The following is a 21,246-nucleotide window of genomic DNA, read 5'->3' as shown; positions in this document are numbered from 1 at the left end:
TTTTTGCGGTACACTGGCCTCTCACTGTTGTGGCCTCTCCCAATGCGGAGCACAGGCTCCGGACGCGCAGGCCCAGCAGCCATGGCCCACGGGCCCAGCCGCTCCGCAGCATGTGGGATCCTCCCGGACCGGGACACAAACCCGCATCCCCTGCCTCAGCAGGCGGACTCCCAACCACTATGCCACCAGGGAAGCCCTCATTTTTGTACTATATTATCTGGCCTACTTCCTGGCATAAGATAAGGATCAATATAATATGATCTACATTATTAAAGCTAGTAAACACAGTAATAATACTTTGCCCTAATGTCTGAATTATGTTACTGAATATACTATTGTTTCCTGGGTACAATCTAGGTTACATTAATAGAAAACAAGGAATTATCATTAATTCGTGCTAAGAAGAGAAGTGACGAACTAGGGTTAAGCAACATTTGGTTCATTCAAGCAAATATGGAGTATTTTACAGGGACATTTAATATTGGGGTAAGTAATCAAGCAATTTCAATTTCTTTAATTAACTAAATAAGAATAATAATATGTCTTAGAGTAAATAAAGGTGATAATTTTATTTTCTTTGCTAAACAAGAAATTTATAACTTTTGTTTTCTACTGTCTGTAAAGCCTAGCCTATTAATGAATATTTCGTCATTCACAGCATATCATCATTACATGGTAGAGATAATATTTGTTCCTCTACCAGACAAGAATTTTATTTTCTTCACTGCAGAATCTCCAGTGCCTAAAACATTGTTTGGCACATAGCAAGTACTTAAAAATAGTTAATAATTGAATGAGTAAATGAATTCTAATGAAGGTGACTTCTCTTGGTTTATTTTACATTTTTAGAAGTTAATGAAAGAAGAGAAAAACAGAGAATATAATAGGACAATTAGCTTGTTAACAGCCTGTAAGTACTAGAGTTGCTTTTAGATAATACTTTCTTTAGCAAGGATTTAATATCTACATGTATTTTAAGTTTCCAATAGACAGAAAGTATATTGGTGATGTTTCTGAAACCTTCAGATCAAATTGTTACTGTTTGATACTACTAAAAAGACCGAAGATAAAGTGATTCTGCCAGTTCACTTAAACCCAGGGTTGTATGCTCTGGTGGAATTTGAGTTTCATTAAGATGTTAACATTGCTGCTGCTCTTGTATCTGTTTTAAATAATTTTTTCTTATTTTTATAGGACTAAGTGCTTAATATAGAAAACTACATAATAATATAAAGAAGAGTCACCAGTATTTCTGCTAGTGAGAGATAAATACTGTCAAAACCCTTTAGTCTTTATGTATTTATGCACACAAACAAATGCACGTTTACACAAATGTTAACATTGTTGAGGTCATACTACATAGGTCCTGCTTTACCTGAAATTGTCAAAAATACTTTACTCATTAATCATATTTCTTTTTTGTTGTTATTATAATGTAATTGTTACTATTATGTGTATCTTATGCATCACTTAAGAGTTTTGATACCTTTGCCTAATCACTTTCTAGGTAGGTTGTGCTAATTTGCATTCCCAACTGTATATGTTCATATAACATATACAGTGGGCTTGTCTAGGTGGAATTCTTGTCCAGTCTCAGAAGTTCAGACCTTTTGTAGTACTTACAATTTTTGTCCAATGAAATTCATTTCTTAAATACCAACTACTGCAAATTTGTGGGGTTTATTGTTATTTTTATAGCCTAAAAAGTATACAGTTTGTTTCCTTTGTAGATATAATATAGATTGGTTATCTGAAGCCAAGCTTATAGAAAGAGAAGTAAACTTTTAAGAAAACTGTTAATAAGGTTATTCAGGAAAATAAAGACATCTGATACAGCAAATTCAAATTAAATATATATTTATATGTTGCTTAAATTTTACATAAATGATGAGGTAGAGGATAAAGCTTCTCCCACAAAACAAGCCATTAAACCAATGCCCATGTTACCAGTACACCAGGCAGAATGTATAAGGTAGCAAGATATTGCTGCCTATTTACTCACCTCTCAAATCACAAAATTCCTGGCCTATCAGCCTTACATCTCTTTACCCTTCTGTGATTTAAAGTTGATAAATCATTCTGGCATAGTCTTGTAACTTTCAAGGTCATATAATTCACTAACACCAACTAACAATGCATATGTCTTTTGGGAAGTGATATTTTTCCCAAATATCATAGTAATGTATCCATAATTGGTTTTTTTTTTCATAATTACTTTGTCAAGATATATGGAAAATGAATTAAAATTACTTGGAGGATTAAACCAAAATTAGATTTACTCTCAAGAATATAATTTGCGGGCTTCCCTGGTGGTGCAGTGGTTAAGAATCCACATGCCAACTTGGGGGGCACGGGTTCGAGCCCCGGTCCGGGAAGATCCCACATTCTGTGGAGCAACTAAGCCCGTGCACCACAACGACTGAGCCTGCGCTCTAGAACCCGAGAGCCACAACTGCTGAGCCCACATGCCGCAACTACTGAAGCTTGCGTGCCTAGAGCCCGTGCTCTGCAAGGAGAAGCCACTGCAATGAGAAGCCTGTGCACGGCAACGAAGAGTAGCGCCGCTCGCCACAGCTAGAGAAAGCCTGTGCTCAGCAATGAAGACCCAGCGCAGCCAAAAATAAGTAAAATAAAATAAATAAATTTATTAAAAAAAGAATATAATTTGCCTAGGATGATAATTGAAGTATTGTCACTAGATAAACTAAATGCACCAGTGGCTCTAACTCTTGTATTAAATAGATTCCAATGAAAATACTGTAACTAGAGAGGAAATCAGAATAACAGGTATCAGAAATGCAAGAAAACTCCATTAATTCACAATTTTGTGGTATTTCAAATAAGGGTTTAGTTGGCATTTATCTTTGCTCAGTAAATGCCTTTTTCTTCTACTGTTTTTCTTTAGACATAAAAGTTAATGATGTAAACAAGATTTTAAGGGGAGAATTTTAAAGTCTTCGAACCGACTATCTTGCAGAACTTAAAACAAATCAATTATACATGAGAATTGAAATACTAATTATTATTCTTATCTCCATTAATACAACAACCTATATCAGGCAAAAATGAATAGATTTACTAATGTTGATAAACTAGTGTGACTTGAAATAATGGAAGAGAACAAATCTAAATATTTTCAGGTCTTTAAACAAGGTCTTCCATTACCCCCAAGGGCTGTGCCTCCCCCATGTAACCAGAATCAATGAGGTAATACAGTGCCTGTTCCAAAGAGCATTTTGTAGTTTCTGATTTACGTTGTGCTTACTTGAGAAATATATTTCTTTATATGTCCAATAAGCTTATAAATAACGTTCAGAGTCTCTAATAACCAGATGCATTTCAACTTGAACAACAATGATATTCCGTTCTTGCTCTTAACGTTTGCAAAGATTTTTAAAATATTATTACTGTAAGGCTTTTAAAATATTATTGACTGTAAGGCTTCAGTGAAGGGGGCCTAATCATATGGGAGCTTTGAAATTTTTCATTTACATGATATTTGTAATGATTTGTTAATGACATGAAATGTTAGTTACAATGGTAAACAGAGAAATTTATATAAATATAATGGTTAAGAGTATGCATTTTAACATTGAATTTAACTTGTGCTAAAGTCTCAGCTTGGCCACTTACTAGTTGTATGGCCTCATCCTCAATCCTCAGTTTTTTCATCTATGACATGGACATAACATATCTGGCTCATGGGATGTTGATACAATGTGCATGAACCACTTAGCAAGTAGCCTAGCATTTAGGAAGTACTGAAAAAATTGGTCCTGTTTTTACTCTGCGCAGTGTGATCTCAGCCATGTGAAAACTGCTTAAAAAGGATGAGAGTAAATTATGCTAATATGTATTTTTTTAAGGTGGCTATCTCTATATACTATGTAATAATATTTTTCTTTATTCAAAATTTTCAAAATATTCCATATTTAACGTTACCATTTTATATTCAAATCATGTAAGCCGTAAAAATAGAAGAAATAAATATATGTGCTTAATATTTTATAGATAGATACCTAGCTTATTTAGCCAAGAAAGGCTAATAGGACCCTAAGGATTACTATAAGATATCTAAAAGAATTCTGAACATATAAGATACGTAACATACGTATATAATTATATATGTATATATAATTTCTTTTAAAACAAGTATTTGATTATCATAGAAATACCTTTTTGTTTTGTTTTTAAATACAAAACTCCTTTCAAAATTGAGAAACATCTGAGAAGGTTTTTTTTTTCCTTCCAGTTTAAATGTATGCAGCTGTATGACCCTGAATTGAGTATGTGTTATGGACTGAAAGTTTGTGCCCCACCTCCACCACCAAAAAATTCATGTGTTGAATTCCTTAACCCCTCATTTGATGGTATTAGAAGGTGGGAACTTTGGGAGGTAATTGGGTCATAAGGGTGGTGCTCTCTGAGTGGAACTAGTGCCCTTATAAGAAAAGAGCTTGTGCCCCCTCTTAGCTCTCCACCACGTGATGATACAGTGAGAAGACAGCCATCTGCAAACCAGGAAGGGAGTCCTCACTAGACATCAGATCTGCCAGCACCTTGATCTTGGACTTCCCAGCCTCCAGATCTAAGAAAAATATTTGCTGTTTAAACCACCAAGTTTATGATAGTTTTTTAAGAGCAGCCCAAACTAAAACAATATATATCAATTATCATACCCTTAAAGGGCAACTTAGAAAAGATTGCTTTAAAAGTGGACTTTTTAAGGCTATTTTTTTAAGAAGTCTGTTATCACCTTCTTGTCTAGTGCAATACAAATAATCTTCCTTGTTGTGAAAACTTACTTTATAAGATTTTACTTTTTAAGACCTAATTTATTATGTGTAGTAATACCTATGCTCTCAAACAGTATAACAAAAACCTTGTTGTCAAACAGTATTACGGAAAGGACCATGACTATGGAAAAACACACTTTGCATTGAGAAACAAAAACTGTGTCAGTGCTGAACAGCTTGCCCACTGAAATGTTTTAGTTGGGTAATTTCAATAGTAACATAGAGTCATCTCAAACAGGTGATTGATTTCTAACAGTATTGGTGAATATTTTCTATTTACCAATATATATCAAAATCTCTAAACAGTTCATTTTTGAGTTATCTGTATTTACTTTTTTTTAACCAAAACAATTTTTAATATGATTGTTTATGATTCATCAGTACTGAGTGCTTAATTACAAGCTCATTTCTAGTTATGTATGTTAGTATACAATTAGAAGAAGCATATACAATTATAGAATGTAATTCAGTAACACTTCTGATGAATGATTTATGTAATCCTTGTTTTAAAGGGAAAGGAACTTGAGAAATTATATATTCTGCAAACACAATTTTTAAAAAATCATTAAGGCAATAAAGGACTTTCCAGGTGAAGGTGGCAGATAGAGGTATTGCAACCCCCTTCTCCCCAAGAGAGATCAGACCCCCAAATAACAAAGAGAACAAGAACCAGAAAAATCATACTCCATCCTTAATGAAACAATGTTCGAGATTCTATAACTTGAACTACAATATTTGAAGATAGAAAGCAGACTGAAGAAAAAATTAGTAGAGAAGAGGAAAATCAAACTTAAACGCATGGGGAGAGGGAGGGTCAAGAGGGCTATCAGGAAGCAAGTCACTTTGCTCTCACAGAATCCCAGAAAATTTCAGGAATTCAGGATACCAGAAACCACAGAGGAAGGGTATAAGAAGCAGCTGGAATCATGTTTAATTAAAAATTTTATTTCGAGACCCAGATTCCCACCACCACCTTGTGTAGGCAAGTAACTATTTCCCCCAACTCCTACAGGAGACTGGAAGTTTATTCTATGAGAAAAGTATAAGAGACTCCAAGTATAGGGAGAGAAGGGCAAGAATGATGTGACACCAAAAATAAGAACTAAGTGCCCTTAATTCCAAAATTCGTTCAGAATCTAGAATCATCTCCTCAATCAGAGATTAAAAGAGCCTCCTGTACAGAATCAGAACTATCCCCAGAGAAAATACTATAGCTGTAATTTAAAAAAAAAAAAAAAAAAAGCCAGCTGGCCACCCAATCACTAAGGAGGCCCACCTTCAAGCCTTTCATTCAGACTTCTGATCAACTTTTTAATGATTCACTCTTATATGAAATGACAGCCAAGGAATATCAAAACGTGGAAAACTTCCAAAATAGAAAACTTCCAAAATAGAAGCGCACCTTCAAGCCTTTCATTCAGACTTCCAATCAACTTTTTAGTGATTCACTCTTATATGAACTGACAGCCAAGGAATAACAAAACGTGGAAAACTTCCAAAATAGAAGAGACCAAAGCAACAAACACAACGAAAAGAGAGATCAGAAAAGATATTGCATTAATGAAACAGGGATAGAATGAAAAAGAAAAACTATCAGAGAACAAGAACCATCAGAGAACAAGAAAGAACTTATAAACACATGTTAGCCAAAATAAAAAGCAAGAAGAAAATCTAAAAGATGAAGTGTAGGACATCATCTGAAAAAAACAGGACAAAAAAAAAAAAAAGACATAGAGATAGGAGCTGAAAGAAGCATTTTTTTTTTCAAATAGAGATTTAGTCCATGAATCCAATACCTCAATATTCTCAATAATAGGAGAACCAGAAAGAGAAAACAGATAAAATGGTGGGGAGGAAAATATCAAAAAACTAATATAAGAAAATGTGTCAGGATGTGTTTCTCTTAACTGAAAAAGCCTGCTTAAAAAATGACCTAGGGGCTTCCCTGGTGGTGCAGTGGTTGAGAGTCTGCCTGCCGATGCAGGGGACACGGGTTCGTGCCCCGATCCGGGAACATCCCACATGCCGCGGAGTGGCTAGGCCCGTGAGCCATGGCCGCTGAGCCTGCGCGTCTGGAGCCTGTGCTCCGCAGCGGGAGAGGCCACAACAGTGAGAGGTCCGCGTACTGAAAAAAAAAGACCTAAAGCAATGCACATTGTTATGAGGGAAAAGCATAAAAAAAATTTTTTAATGGATAAGTGTTTTGATAAAAAGAGAAGTTCCTAACAGCTTCCAAAGAAAAACAAGAAAAGAGGTCACATAGAGAAAATCTGGAATCAAAATGCCATCACACTTCTCAACAGCAACATGGAAAGCTAGAAGACAGTGAAGCAATGCCTTCAAAATTCTAAAGGAAAGTTTCCAACCTAAAATTTTATGCCTGACCAATCAATCAATCATGTATGAAAGTAATAAAGAAAATGTCAAGGTCTCAAGAAAATGTGCATCAGGTAACTATGTAAAAGATGTGCTTCAGGGCTTCCCTGGTGGCGCAGTGATTGAGAGGCCGCCTGCCGATGCAGGGGACGCAGGTTCGTGCCCCGGTCCGGGAAGATCCCACATGCCGCGGAGTGGCTAGGCCCGTGAGCCATGGCCGCTGAGCCTGCGCGTCCGGAGCCTGTGCTCCGCAACCGGAGAGGCCACAACAGTGAGAGGCCCGCGTACCGCAAAAAAAAAAAAAGATGTGCTTCACTAAAATAAGAGAGTAGGGCTTCCCTGGTGGCACAGTGGTTAAGAATCCTCCTGCCAATGCAGGGGACACGGGTTCGAGCCCTGGTCCAGGAAGATCCCACATGCTGTGGAGCAACTAAGCCCATGCGCCACAGATACTGAGCCTGTGCTCTAGAGTCCGTGCGCCACAACTACTGAGCCCACACACCACAACTACTGAAGCCCATGTGCCTAGAGTCGGTGCTCCGCAACAAGAGAAGCCACCGCAATGAAAGACCTGCACACTGCAAGGAAGAGTAGCCCCCACTTGCTGCAATTAGAGAAAGCCCGCATGCAGCAACAAAGACCCAATGCAGCCAAAAATAACTAAATAAATTTAAAATAAAAATAAAATAAGAGGGCTTCCCTGGTGGCGCAGCGGTTGAGAGTCCGCCTGACGATGCAGCGGACACGGGTTCGTGCCCCGGTCCGGGAAGATCCCACATGCCGCGGAGCGGCTGGGCCCGTGAGCCATGGCCGCTGAGCCTGCGCGTCCGGAGCCTGTGCTCCGCCACGGGAGAGGCCACAACAGTGAGAGACCCGCGTACCGCAAAAAAAAAAAATAAATAAATAAATAAAATAAGAGAGTAGATAATAAAAAGGAGTAAGTGGTATCTAATCAAGAGTGGGTGAAGAGAGTTCTTGGTATGATGGCAAAGGGAAGTCACAGGACCAGACAGAGCTAGGTAGCAGACACAGAAAGCAGTGAGTCCATGTTTTAATAAAAGGTCAGGAGGCCCAGGAAAGATGTCTTCAGGAAAAAAAAATGGAGCTGGCCAATTATTTGACAGTTTTCACACAGTGGAAAATTTTACCATAGAGCATTTTACAGAACTTCTGTGCAGGAAAAGTCTTGGATGTTAAAAAAAAAAAAAAAAAAGTACGGCACAGGTAGTTTTGATTTGAAAGAGCAGTATACATTGATTATATAGAAAAACAGAGGTGGATTTCAGGAAAGAAAACCAATGAGTTGAAAAGCATTAGCTTTGGTCACCAGATTTTCTTTCGGGGTAGAGAAGTATGTACGGAACAAGGAACTCTTTTTGTCATTACATGCCTTTTAGCATTATTTGAGTCATTACGTGGCTTTTGGCATTATTTGAATTTTAAAGCCAATTACCTATAATATAATTGCGTGAAAGTTTTTAAAGAGGAGCAACAGAAGCGCACAACCGGGACCAAGCTTGCTTCTAAGATATCTGGTTAAGAATCCTTCTTTGAGAAGCAAAGGCTCAGAGCATGATTGGGTTGGGGCAAATTTAGAGGTCATTCAGTTCAACCTTCTCATTTTGTAAATATAAAAGTTGAAGCTCCACCTGGGGAACAGGAACATAGGAAGTTAATGTGAGAGCTGGGACTAGAATCCAGTCATTGACTTCCTGTTCACTCCCCACATCTAAAGAAAGGAGTAAATGGAAACATAGAGAATTAGAATAACTTTTGGTGTCAGAGAAATTGAATTTAAATCTTGTCTTCATCATTTGTGACCTTGGACCAGCCACTTGGCCTTTTTGTAAAATGGGGAATAACAACACCTGTATGCATGGTTTGGACTAGGAAAAGGCTAATAAATGTTAAATGAATCTTTAAAAAGTAAAACAAAAACCCCCCAAGGACAGGATGCCTAGTACAGTCACAAATACATCTAGCACAAGCTTAGTTTTGGGAGTATGAATAAGACATAGTCTTACTATCTGTCAAAATATGTTTTACATTAAAAAGCAATACACACTCTTTACCAACATATATGTTCTTAGACTATATGTGTATCTTTACCAACATATATGTTCTTAGACTATATGGGTATCTTTCTCAACATATATTTTCTTAGAGAAGAATCAATCAGTTTGTCTAGAATCTTGCCTTGTTTTTTAGAAGCTGCCAGTTGAAAGACATTCTGAGAGTGAGTGATGATTAATTTTGTTTATTTACCACCACATATAGCAAGGATACGTGGATTGAGGTTTCCTGGCTGTTCGGTTATGTTTCATTGGCTTACATCATAAGATGTGTTATAGTTAAAACTTTTATGACATATAGATTAATTGAAATAGAAATGTGAAGGAAAGGTCCTTAATTTATAGTCCGTGAATTCTGCAGCATTTATTTGGATCAAAAATATTTACATTTACTTTGGAATATGAATTACCTTGGCCAATAGATAAGTTTACAATTCAATTTTTATCCTTTATTAGAATTCAGTGTATGTACAGAGAACCACAATACTGAATTTTGGGGGGTCAGTCAGTGAAACACTTGTTTGCTATGTTGTCAGCGAACCATTGATTAAATATGGGTGTTTTTCCCCCAGCACATTAACCTTTATTAGATACTCACAGTTTATGTTTTGATACTCTTTCTACAGTTGTCAGATCTATCAGTGTGTATATTAATAAATCTATCTCTCCATTGTATATTATATTACAAACTCTCTGGGTCAGATGCTTTAAATGTAATTAGAAATTAGATTTCATACCAGTTTCTGTAGATAGGAATGGTTTAAGAAAAAAATTTAGATGTATTTCTCTTCATCCTTTCCTTTCTTTGTCACTTCCTTTATGTGTAACCAGCACATATACCCTTCCTTCTTCTCTTAAATCAGTGGTGAACCTAAGAGTGATACCCAGAAATTCTTCGTTAAAAAAGATGGTCTCTAAGATTCCTTCCAGCTCCAAGTATGTTGGTCAGAGAAGGCATAGCATGGTGTAATGGAAAACCTGTGAGCTTTGGAGTCAGACCTGGATTCAGAGTTCATCTGGAATATTTGCTGGCTAGGTGATCTTGTCATGTGATTACAAGAGATAATAAGAGCTATTTAAAGTATTAATTTTTTTTTAAAAGAATTAAATGATTAAATCAAGAAAAAAATCTATGTAAAGATCTTGACATCTAGCAGACACTGCATACATGCTAGTCCCCTATGGTGTTGTAATTCCAGAAGATAGTAGGACCAATGTGATGAATAAAATGAGAGGAAGTATACAATAGTCCGCCCATATCTGTGCTTTTGCTTTCCTCTGTTTCAGTTACCTTTGGTCTGTCATGGTCCGAAAATATTAAATGGAAAATTCCAAAAAAGAAACAATTCATAAGTTTGAAATTATACACTCTCCTCCAACCAGCCCAGGACATGAATCACCCCTTTGTCCAGGGTTTCCATGCTGTATACCCTCTCCCCCTGCCAGCCACCACCCACACCCCCAGCATAGGAACAAGCATAGTATAGTTGATTGACCCTTGAACTACATGGGTTTGGACTGCATGGGTCCACTTATTTTTTTCAGTAAATATATACTACTGTACTACATGAGCTGTGGTTGGTTGAATCCACAGGTGCAGAACCATGGATAATGAGGGCCAACTCTAAAGCTTTAGTTAGATTTTTGGCTGCGTGGGGTAGGGGATAGGGGGGAGAGGTCAAAGCCCCTAAACTCCGCATTGGTTAAGGGTTAACAGTATTTATAGAGTTCAGTACTATCCCTGGTTTCAGGCATCCACTGGGGGTCTTAGAACATATCCCCTGTGGCTAAGGGGGGACTACTGTATTTGTATAGAGTAGTTATCTAGGCTGGAAGACTCCAAACTATCTGAGTTGGGGTCCTTAATTTGTGTGTCATCTGGAACAAGTTACTTGACCTCTCTGGGCTTCAATTTCCTCATGTTAAAACAGTACCTACTTTAAGATATTTGTACACCCATGTTCATAGCAGCAGTGTTCACAATAGCTGAGGTGGAAGCAACCAAAATGTCCATGGATGGGTGAATAGGTAAACAAAATGTGGTACATATATATACAGTTGTCCCTTGGTATCCATGGGGGATTGGTTTCAGGACCCCCTCATATACCAAAGTCCGAGGATGCTCAAGTCCCTTATAAAAAATGGCATAGCATCTGCATATAACCTACACACATTCTTTCATATATTGATACCTTAAATAATCTCTAGATTACTTATAATACCTAATAGAAGGTAAATGTTATGTAAATAGTTGTAGGTACAATGTAAATGGTATGTAAATAGTGGCTGGTGCATGGCAAATTGAAGTTTTGCTTTTTGGGAACTTTCCGGAATTTTTTTTTAATATTTTCAGTTCGAGGTTGACTGATCTGCAGATGTGAGACCTGCAGATATGAAGGGATGAGTGTATACAATGGAATATTATTAAGAAGTCCTATCAAATGCTACAACATGGATGAGACTTGAGGACATTATACCAAATGAAATAAGCCAGTCACAAAAAGCCAAATACTATATGATTCCATTATATGAAGTATCTAAGGTGGTCACATGCATAGAAACAGAAAGTAGAATAGTGGTTACCAGGGGCTGGAGGGAGTGAGGGAGAAAAGGGAAGTTGTTGTTCAATGGGTATAGAGTTTCAGTTTTGCAAGATGAAAACATTCTGAAGGTCTGTTTCACAATGATGTGAATATACTTAACACTATTGGGCTGTACACTTACAATGGTTAAGATGGTAAATTTTATGTTCTCTGTTTTTCTACCACAATAAAATAGGTAGAAAAAATGAATAAATATATATAGTACCTACTTCATAGGGTTGTGCATTAAACAAGTAAATCCATGTAAAGCAGTTAGAATAAGCACTTAGCATTACTCAAATCTATTTTATTATTATTAGCATTATTATCAGTGTCACTCCATGCTTCAGGAACGTGCTTTCTGCTGTTTGCTGCTGTGCTTCTTGCTCCTTTGCTTTCGGAATTCCTTTCTACCCTACAAGGCCCTCCTCAAACACCACCTCCTCCAGTTCACCATCCCTGATTTTTCCCCATCTGAATATCCCACTCCCTCCTTTGATGTTTCTGTTTGTACTTTTAATGGCACTTAATGCATTCTGTTTTGTATAATACAGGTTTGGGTACTACTTGGATGCTGTTGGTGTGTAGTGTTTTACTCTTCTTTGTATCCCCTGTGAGTCACACATGTTAGCACATGAAATAACCAGAACTTTGTGAGTTGCTTAAACCTATGCAATTTGTACTTGAGTTAATTAATGTATTACGTGATTTGGATTAAGTTGTCACTGTTGACAGAGCATCAGAAAGGGATCATAGTTTTGACCTTTGTATTCCAAGCCACTACCATAATACTGATATATAGGAAATGCCCAGTGATTGCTGAGTGAATTAATGAATGAACCGATTAATGAATCAATGAATTGTGCAGTTTCTAGAACTATTAATAATTATAGACCTTTAATGATCAATAAGAAAGAATAACAAATTCCTCAACAAAATCACTCAACTTCATGTTGCTGCAGAAGCTCTCCATGCCACTTGTCTCATGATTTTTTTTTCGTGTATTTATTTTACTAAGGATTGAAATAAGATACAAAAATGGAAATGGTTGATGTGAATCTTAAGGCTTAATAGCTATAGGTTTTCATCTGCATTCATTTTCTATTTCTGCTGTAGCAAATTACCACAAATTTGGCAGCTTAAAAATAACATATATTATCTCAACATATAACAAATGTTATCTTAAAATAACTTATATTATTTCTGTAGGTCAGAAATCCGGGTGGACTCAACTAGTTTGTCTGCACCAGGTGTCATTAGGTCAAAATCAGCTGTTGACTTGGTTCGGCTCTTATCTGAAGTCTCTGAGGGAGTGGTCCCAGGACTGTTCAAGTTGTTGGTAGAATTCAGCTCCACACAGTTATAAGACTAAGGTTCCTGTTCCCTTGCTGAGTCAGACGGGAGTCGTTCTCAGGTTCTACAGCTACCCACACTCCCTGTCTCATGGCCTCCTTCACCATGAAAGCCAGTAATGGTGGGTCAAGTCCTTCTCTCTGACTTTTCTTTCTATTTCATCTCTTGTTTCCTGCCTGAGAAAGTTACTTTTTTTTTTTTTTAAAGAAGATGTTGGGGGTAGGAGTTTATTAATTAATTTATTTTTGCTGCGTTGGGTCTTCGTTTCTGTGTGAGGGCTTTCTCTAGTTGTGGCAAGTGGGGGCCACTCTTCATGGCGGTGCGCGGGCCTCTCACTATCACCTCTCTTGTTGCGGAGCACAGGCTCCAGATGCGCAGGCTCAGTAGTTGTGGCTCACGGGCCTAGTTGCTCCACGGCATGTGAGATCCTCCCAGACCAGGGCTCGAACCCGTGTCCCCTGCATTAGCTGCTGATTCTCAACCACTGGGCCACCAGGGAAGCCCAAAAGTTCTTTACTTTTAAGGCCTCACATAATTAGATTGAGCCCACCCATGTAATCCAAAATAATCTTGTTATTTTAAGGTCCTTAATCTTAATTACATCTGCAAAATTTTCTTGCCATGTTGACGGATTCCAGGTATTAGGATGTGAACATCTTTAGGAGATCATTCTGCCTACCATACCATCCCTGTCTCTTTTTTTTGCAATTTATTTGTTTACATAACCATGTCATTTGTCCTTTAGAGTTTCCTGCAGTGTGGATTTTGCTGATTTCATCCCCCTGGTTTTGTTTCACGTACTACCCTGTTCCCTGTATTGCCTAGAGATTGTTACTTAGGTCTAGATTGTAGAGACATAATCAGATCCAGGTTCACTTTTGGGATAAGACTACATCACAGGTGGTGGTGTGTTCTATCAGTAGACCCATGTCTGGTTGTCTCTTGTATAATGTGAGCAGCATTCATGGTCATTGCCCCAGCTCATTATTTCAGTAAGGATTGCAAATTGCTGACAGTATTCTATTTTAATATTCTGCCTCATTTACTTTCCTTTATCAACTATTTGGTTACACTGAGGTACAGTTCACATAGGAAAGGCCAGAGAAAACTTTATTATTTTTCTGTATTTTCCAGTTTTCAAAGTGAATTGGTTTTATGCCAGATGTGACCAGTTAGGCTTTTTTTTTTTGGTATAATTATTATTGACTCGCCAATTTAATATTTGAAATACTTCAGTCCATTGATGTTACAGTTCTCATTGATGCTTAGATATTCCCATTGGCTCCTGAGTGCTTTTGACAAGGCTTCAATGGTATCTGATAGCATCCATGCTTTCAGTATAACAAGACGTTCCAGCTCATCTTGGGTATTTCCTGCCTCATGTCTGACATCAGCTATGTCTCCGTGGAGCTCAAAATTCTTTTAAGAGCAGATGCTATTATTTACCACAGTGTAGGTACTCGGGATGGTCATTGCTACTGGTTTGGTCTTTGTTTCTAGGCTTTTCAGTCATCTGAACTAGGCAATACCTTTTATTTATTTATTTGTTTGTTTGTTTATTAAACAAAACCTTCATGGGTTCATACTGATACTTCCAACTTAAATTCAGCGCTGTGGGATTTTAACCTAACCTCACTTGTCTATCTCTTATATTTTCTTCTATGCTAAAAAAAAATTCTGTTTCCTTATGACATAGCATGTTTCTTGTTTTATCCCATAATATGCACATTAGAGTTCTAAAACAACAAAGAGTAACAATAATTACTGAAAATAGTTTTGAGAATTTTTAAACGTTATTTTTCATGCAATAGCATCCTCCATAGCCATGTATAGTCTTCATTCCTTTTTATAGCTGCAGAGTACTCCATTACATTTATTCTACCAGTGCTCTGTCAGTGGGAAATTGGCTTGTTTCCATTTTGTTGTTATTTCAAATATTACTTCAGTGAATAAATCTTTTTATATGTTTGTCAGTGTGTCCACTGGATAGATTTTATTACAATGAAAGCACGAATTACACATAATTTTGCTGAATATTGCTAAGTTCTTCCCTAAAGGGTTGTGACATTTTTGTATTCCCACCAGCAATATATGATGGTATCTGTTTCCTTACAGTCTGGCTGATAGACTGTTATCAAATTTTAGGATTTTTGCCACACTAATAGGTGATCATTAGATAATTATCTTAGTATAATTTCAATAATTATTTCTCTTATTTTGAACAATATGGAACAACTTTGGTTTATGGCCTGTTTGCATACTATTGTTCATGAACTATCCAAATCTTTTGCCCATTTTACTATGAGATTATTAGGCTTTTTCTTTATATTTAAAAGCTTGTTATATATTAAGGATATTAACCTTTTGTGCTATAAATTGCAAATCTTTTTCTCTCTTTATCATTTGTCTTTTTACATATAATTTTTGGGTTTTGTCATTTGAAAGGTCTTTTTTTTCATTTTTACTTTGATGTACTTATTAACCTTACCCCTTATTATATGTGGACTTTCAGACATAGTTAGGAAATTATTTCCCACTCCCCTAGGTTATGGAGAAATTTACTTATGTCTTTTTATCTGTTAATTTGTTTTTGCATGTTAAATCTCTAACCCATTTGAAATTTATGTGTGGTGAGAGGAAAGGATCTAATTTTATTTTTTACACAGCTATCAGGTTAACCCAACGTCACTTATTAAAAAGTTCATCTTGTCCCCAGTGGTTTGAAGTGCCACCTTTGTTGCATGTTAAATTTTTGTATTCATATGGTTTCATTGATCTATATCATTATTTGCCTGTTTTTTGTTTGTTTGTTTTGTGTTACGCCGGCCTCTCACTGTTGTGGCTTCTCCCGTTGCGGAGCACAGGCTCCAGACGCGCAGGCTCAGCGGCCATGGCTCACGGGCCCAGCCGCTCTGCGGCATGTGGCATCTTGCCGGACCGGGGCACGAACCCTTGTCCCCTGCATCGGCAGGCGGACTCTCAACCACTGCGCCACCAGGGAAGCCCTATTTGCGTGTTTTTTTCTGACCTGCGTTTGATGGCATGGAAATTAGGAGCATGTGATGCAATAAAACCTTTTAGACCTAATAAAATCCATCATGTAAATAGTTCTTAGAATTAGTTGTTTTGTTTAAGTGAGGGAAATAAACTCACTCTTTAGCATGTAGCAAAAGGAATGTGAACCTAAGTAAAGGGAGATTTATAAAAATAAATTGTCAAAACTTTTCTTTAAGACAGTTTCATGGGGAAGCAGCCTGATGTGATTAACACTTGAGGTCAGGCTCTGGGTCAGGTTCCCACCCTTCAGGAGCTGCTGTGTTGTGAGCATATTCTTCATTTCCCCGAGCTTTAGTTTCCTCACTTCTCAGATGGAGATAATAAAATCTTTCAGGGCTGTTATGAGCACAGAAGGATCTGTGCACCGTCACCCAGCATAGCTGCCAACACATAAAGGGCACTAGGTGAGTGTTGGGTCTCTTCTCTCTCCCTCCAGGGAAAAATGCATCTATAATTTTTACTATGAGGTTTTCTCCAGCTACTCACGAAAATAAGAACTAGCCCGATTTTCACCCTGCAAAGCTGGTTAAATAAAGGGGCAGATGAGAAACCAAGATTCTTTAATTCTCCAGTAGTTGGTGCTGCCTTCACTGGACGGCAGCCTGCCTAGGCTCTTTTTTCACGGTGGGGCAGGAAGGGAGGTTGACAGCAGCCATAGGGATTGTTGACTTCTATGGAGGTGATGGACGCCTGGTAGGAGGGGAGAATTCAGGAACAGTGTTGGGAGCAGAGAGCTTGCTTTCCTCTTCTCAGTACCACTTTGTTTTTGGTTTTCCAGTTCAAAAGGGGAATCTGACTTATACTTAACATCCAGAAATTTCCAGAAAATCTCTTTGTCTTTACCCTAAAAGTGCCTCCTTACCCTGAAGTTAAGAGATTTGTGTCTAGAAAGAACAATTATTATCCAATACAATTTGCCTCTGTTCAGAATGAAATGGAGATCTGAGCATTTTTCTGACAAAATGCTTCATCTTTCAAGATCCCTACATCTGGTTTTCTTTCAGGGTTCTAGTTTTCCTTATTTAGTCTAATAATTTTCACAATTGTCTACTTTAGATTGTAAAACAGTATAGATATATTTAAGGGATTTGTTCCAAAAACATGTTTTAAAATCATTTTAAAGTTATTTTTCTTTTCATGAATTATTGATGTGCTAATCATGACTTCAATCCGTAATGTTTTTCCTTTTTAAATAAACCCGTTAAAAATATTTCATACAGTTCATCATTCGGTGTTAAGAATTGTAATTATATGAATATGAACAGGTGCTACATAAATATGATTTGATCAGTTTTAGACAACACTGATTAGAGTCTATTCAGACAGCATTTGAAATACTGTTTTCAAATACACTTCTATTAAATCTTTGCAACGGCATTGTCAGTATTATTAACCATAGTTTATGGTTGAGGAGACTGAGGCCCAAAGAAGTTCAATTTTAAGCAGCCCAGGATCACACAGCCAATTGCAGTTCTGGAGTAGAAATTCTGATTCCAATGTAGAGTTCTTTCCGCAATGCTACAGCTGAACTGAATTTTCAGTCAGCAAGAGCATTAGTTTAGACATGCATACGTATTGAATTCTCCATATTTAACATGACATCAGATTTTCCATTGAATGAATCCTGTGCTTCATGACAAATGTTCCATTTGTAATCTTGCAGCCTCTTGCTTAATTTTCTTAATTAATATGAATAGCTAATTAGTCCTTTGGTATGTCCAAATGAGAACTATTTAAACTACTATGAAATAATATTCTGGTAACTTGAAACCTCTTAAGGAACAGTCCTCACAAAAGGTTTTTTTTTTTTTTTTTTTTTTTAATGGCACAAAGTAGCACTCTTAGTTAAAAAAGAACTTAGTGCTGAGGTCTGGTTTTGTTTTCCAGGTGGCGTTGCATGCTTGTGGAGTGGCAACAGACATGGTGATCGAGCAGTGCATCAAAACACGGGCTTCCTTTGTCACGTGCCCTTGCTGTTATGGTTTCATTCAGAACACCTCAAAGTTTAATTTTCCAAAAAGGTGAAATCTTGTATTCTGCCAAAGGCACCAATATGGGTATTAAATTGGTACACAGGGCTTCCCTGGTGGCGCAGTGGTTGAGAGTCCGCCTGCCGATGCAGGGGACACGGGTTCGTGCCCCGGTCTGGGAAGATCCCACATGCCGCAGAGCGGCTGGGCCCGTGAGCCATGGCCGCTGAGCCTGCGCGTCCGGAGCCTGTCCTCCGCAACGGGAGAGGCCACAACAGTGAGAGGCCCGCGTAACGCATAAAAAAAAAAAAAAAAAAAAAAAAAAAAAAAAAAAATTGGTACACAAAACTCATTTGGTATAAAGTTGCAGGGAGGTTTCAGTTTTGAGCTCATTTCCTTTTTCCACAATGGCAAGTATTGTTTATAAGCTGTATAAGGAAGAGAGGATCTCCTCTATGTCTGCCCTTGATTTTTTTCTCCTAAATCCAGCTCTTGCTGAAATTTGGAAGCGAGTGTATCCAGGAGTCAGCTGACTGGAAGTCTGCCAGCTTCAGCACTTCTCTGTGTACTTCTAAATGGAAATCATCACCTGTGAGAGGCAGTAGAGTGTAGTGGTTAAGTGCTTAGGACCTGGAAGTATTCCACCTGAATGCCAAGTACTGACTCCTCATGCTTTTTTTTTTTTTTTGCGGTACGCGGGCCTCTCACTGTTGTGGCCTCTCCCACTGTGGAGCACAGGCTCCGGACGCACAGGCTCAGCGACCATGGCTCACGGGCCCAGCCACTCCGCGGCATGTGGGATCTTCCCGGACCGGGGCACGAACCCGTGTCCCCTGCATCGGCAGGCAGACTCTCAACCACTGCGCTACCAGGGAAGTCCAACTCCTCATGCTTTTGTAAATTGTTTCACCTCAGGCAATCTACTCAAACTCTTTTTGCCTACATTTTCTCATCTACAAAAGGGGGATTATAATAGTAACTACCTCAAGGTTTTTATGAGAATTGAATGATATATATGTTAATCACTTAGAAGTGGCACAGAGTAAGCACTCCATAAATGTGAGCTGTTGCTAACTACAGTAGTAACAGTAGTAGTTTTAAATTCTGCCCGCAAGTGGTGGTGGTTAACCTGCAAGCTCAATGACCATTTTTACCGTCCTCCTTATCCCACATAGAAAAGGGAGACATTTTAATTCTCACCACTTTAACTCAACCTAGTGGAGGGCCATTCTTGGTGTTTATGACATTTCACTCTGACTTATAGTTACGGAGAATCCAGCTGATCATTTTAATTATAGGAGAGATTAAATATGCTAGTTTTGGAAAGTCTATCCTATCATGTGTCAAAAAAGACTTCTTGATCATTTTCATCATTGCTTTTTAGAAACCTTCGAAATTTCCATTTGAATTTGTACTTAAGAGCTTCTAAGTAATTTAAAGTAAAAATAATAGCCTTCTTTTTCTTTATTTCATTATTTTGTTGTTTCCTATAATTTGCAACTGTTGAGAGAAGAACAAAGGATCTGTGGAAAAGCAAAAAATAAAATATAATTTGAGGGTTATTCAATACTTGAAACTTTATTTTATTCTAAATCTATACAGATAAAATGTGTAGTTTAAACCCATCAAGAAATTTGTAAGTCTAGCACTATAAAGATTCTTAAGAATGGTAATTTGAGTTGTTCAGCCTGCAGTCTCACTTAACTGATTTTAAAGCCTCAATTTAGGGACTGTCAACTTTTTCACATCTCTGTAGATTTACTGACATTTGCCCCCTTTGTCATTAGAGGACAACTCCCAGGTCACTAGCCCTTTGCCCTCATCACCCTAGGGCCAGGTGCCAGACAACTAAGGATAGCCCCTATGCTTCAGAACCTACTGACATTGTTCCAACCGGCCAGTCCTAAGCTTGATCATTCTGCCCTGCCATTCCTGGAATACGTAATAAAGGCTATTGACCGTGTTTTACCCCATTGTCTCTGCCTCCTGATCAACCTGGTGCTTCCCCATGTGACCCTGTATGACATGGTTTGCCCCCTTTTCTTGGGAACTCTGAATAACAAACTTTCTTTTCAGTGGCAGTCCTCTCCTGATTTGTTGGCCTCACCGCATCTGAATAACAATAAAACCTACATTTTTAAAGTGCCTGAATCTGTGTGCACCCATGCGGGGAAGAGAAAAAAGTTATACTTCTCTAATAGTGTAAACAATCTTTGAAAGAAATTCTTTAAAATTCATTACATACCGATGGTATACTTTTTGTAAAGATATTTCAAACTGGCGTAGTTTTTAGTTCAGGACAGTATTATATACTCTTCAGATAAAATACATATTTTTGTTTATAATTTAATTTCTTCAAGACTATTTCTACTCTTAATCTTTGGTATTTAAAATGAGTAATTCTTTTCTCTTTTCTATTTCAGTGAACAATTCAAGAAAACTTTATCATACAAGGTAACTTTAAAAAGATCTAGATGTTTTCCTCACATACTTTTCATTGCTTCTTTATTTTCCCTCTCAAATTTGTAATGGATTATACAATCTATAGTTATACTTGAATTACTCATGAACATCTAATACGGATTTTTTTTCTTGTTGGCAAATCAAGATTAATCTTCAAGTAGTTGACAAGATTTGTGAAAGGTCCAAGAGTTTACCCGACTCACCAGCTAACAAGTTAGCCTGCCACAGTTTCATGGATGCTGGCAGAAGATAGGAAACTCCTGAGTCAGAGACAAAGGATAGAATTGCTCACAGCAGTAGGAGTAGCCAGACTATCATCATTTTTACACTGACTCTCTGAGGCCCAGTTCCCACAGGGCAGCACAAACAGGGCTAGCGGACACCTACATATATACAGTGAGTTGCATTATAGGGGAGGAAACCTGAGTTTAGAAAACTCAAATGTTTTACGATGTAGTCTTTAAGTAAGCATGCCTCCCCTTTTCTCTAGAGGGAGACACTGTATAGCTTCCAAGGCCATTCACTATACAAATGTCTTTGAAAAGATAATCTGGAACAGAGGTGAATTTTTCTGTAA

The 21,246-nt window shown here is 37.6% G+C and overlaps 1 protein-coding gene across 1 annotated transcript in view; it reads left to right on the top strand.

Moving 5' to 3' along the window:
• GSTCD (glutathione S-transferase C-terminal domain containing) overlaps positions 1 to 21,246 on the top strand; it is a 134,326-nt gene that overhangs the window by 104,215 nt on the left and 8,865 nt on the right. The window contains exons 8-10 of the mRNA XM_032633633.1: positions 358 to 486; positions 18,124 to 18,257; positions 20,630 to 20,660. Of these exons, the coding sequence (XP_032489524.1) occupies positions 358 to 486; positions 18,124 to 18,257; positions 20,630 to 20,660 (294 nt within the window). The remainder of the gene's footprint in view (positions 1 to 357; positions 487 to 18,123; positions 18,258 to 20,629; positions 20,661 to 21,246) is intronic.

This window comes from Phocoena sinus, chromosome 5 (assembly GCF_008692025.1).
Source record: "Phocoena sinus isolate mPhoSin1 chromosome 5, mPhoSin1.pri, whole genome shotgun sequence".
Classification (NCBI taxonomy): Eukaryota; Metazoa; Chordata; class Mammalia; order Artiodactyla; family Phocoenidae; genus Phocoena; species Phocoena sinus.
This window is presented reverse-complemented; position numbering and strand designations above follow the sequence as displayed.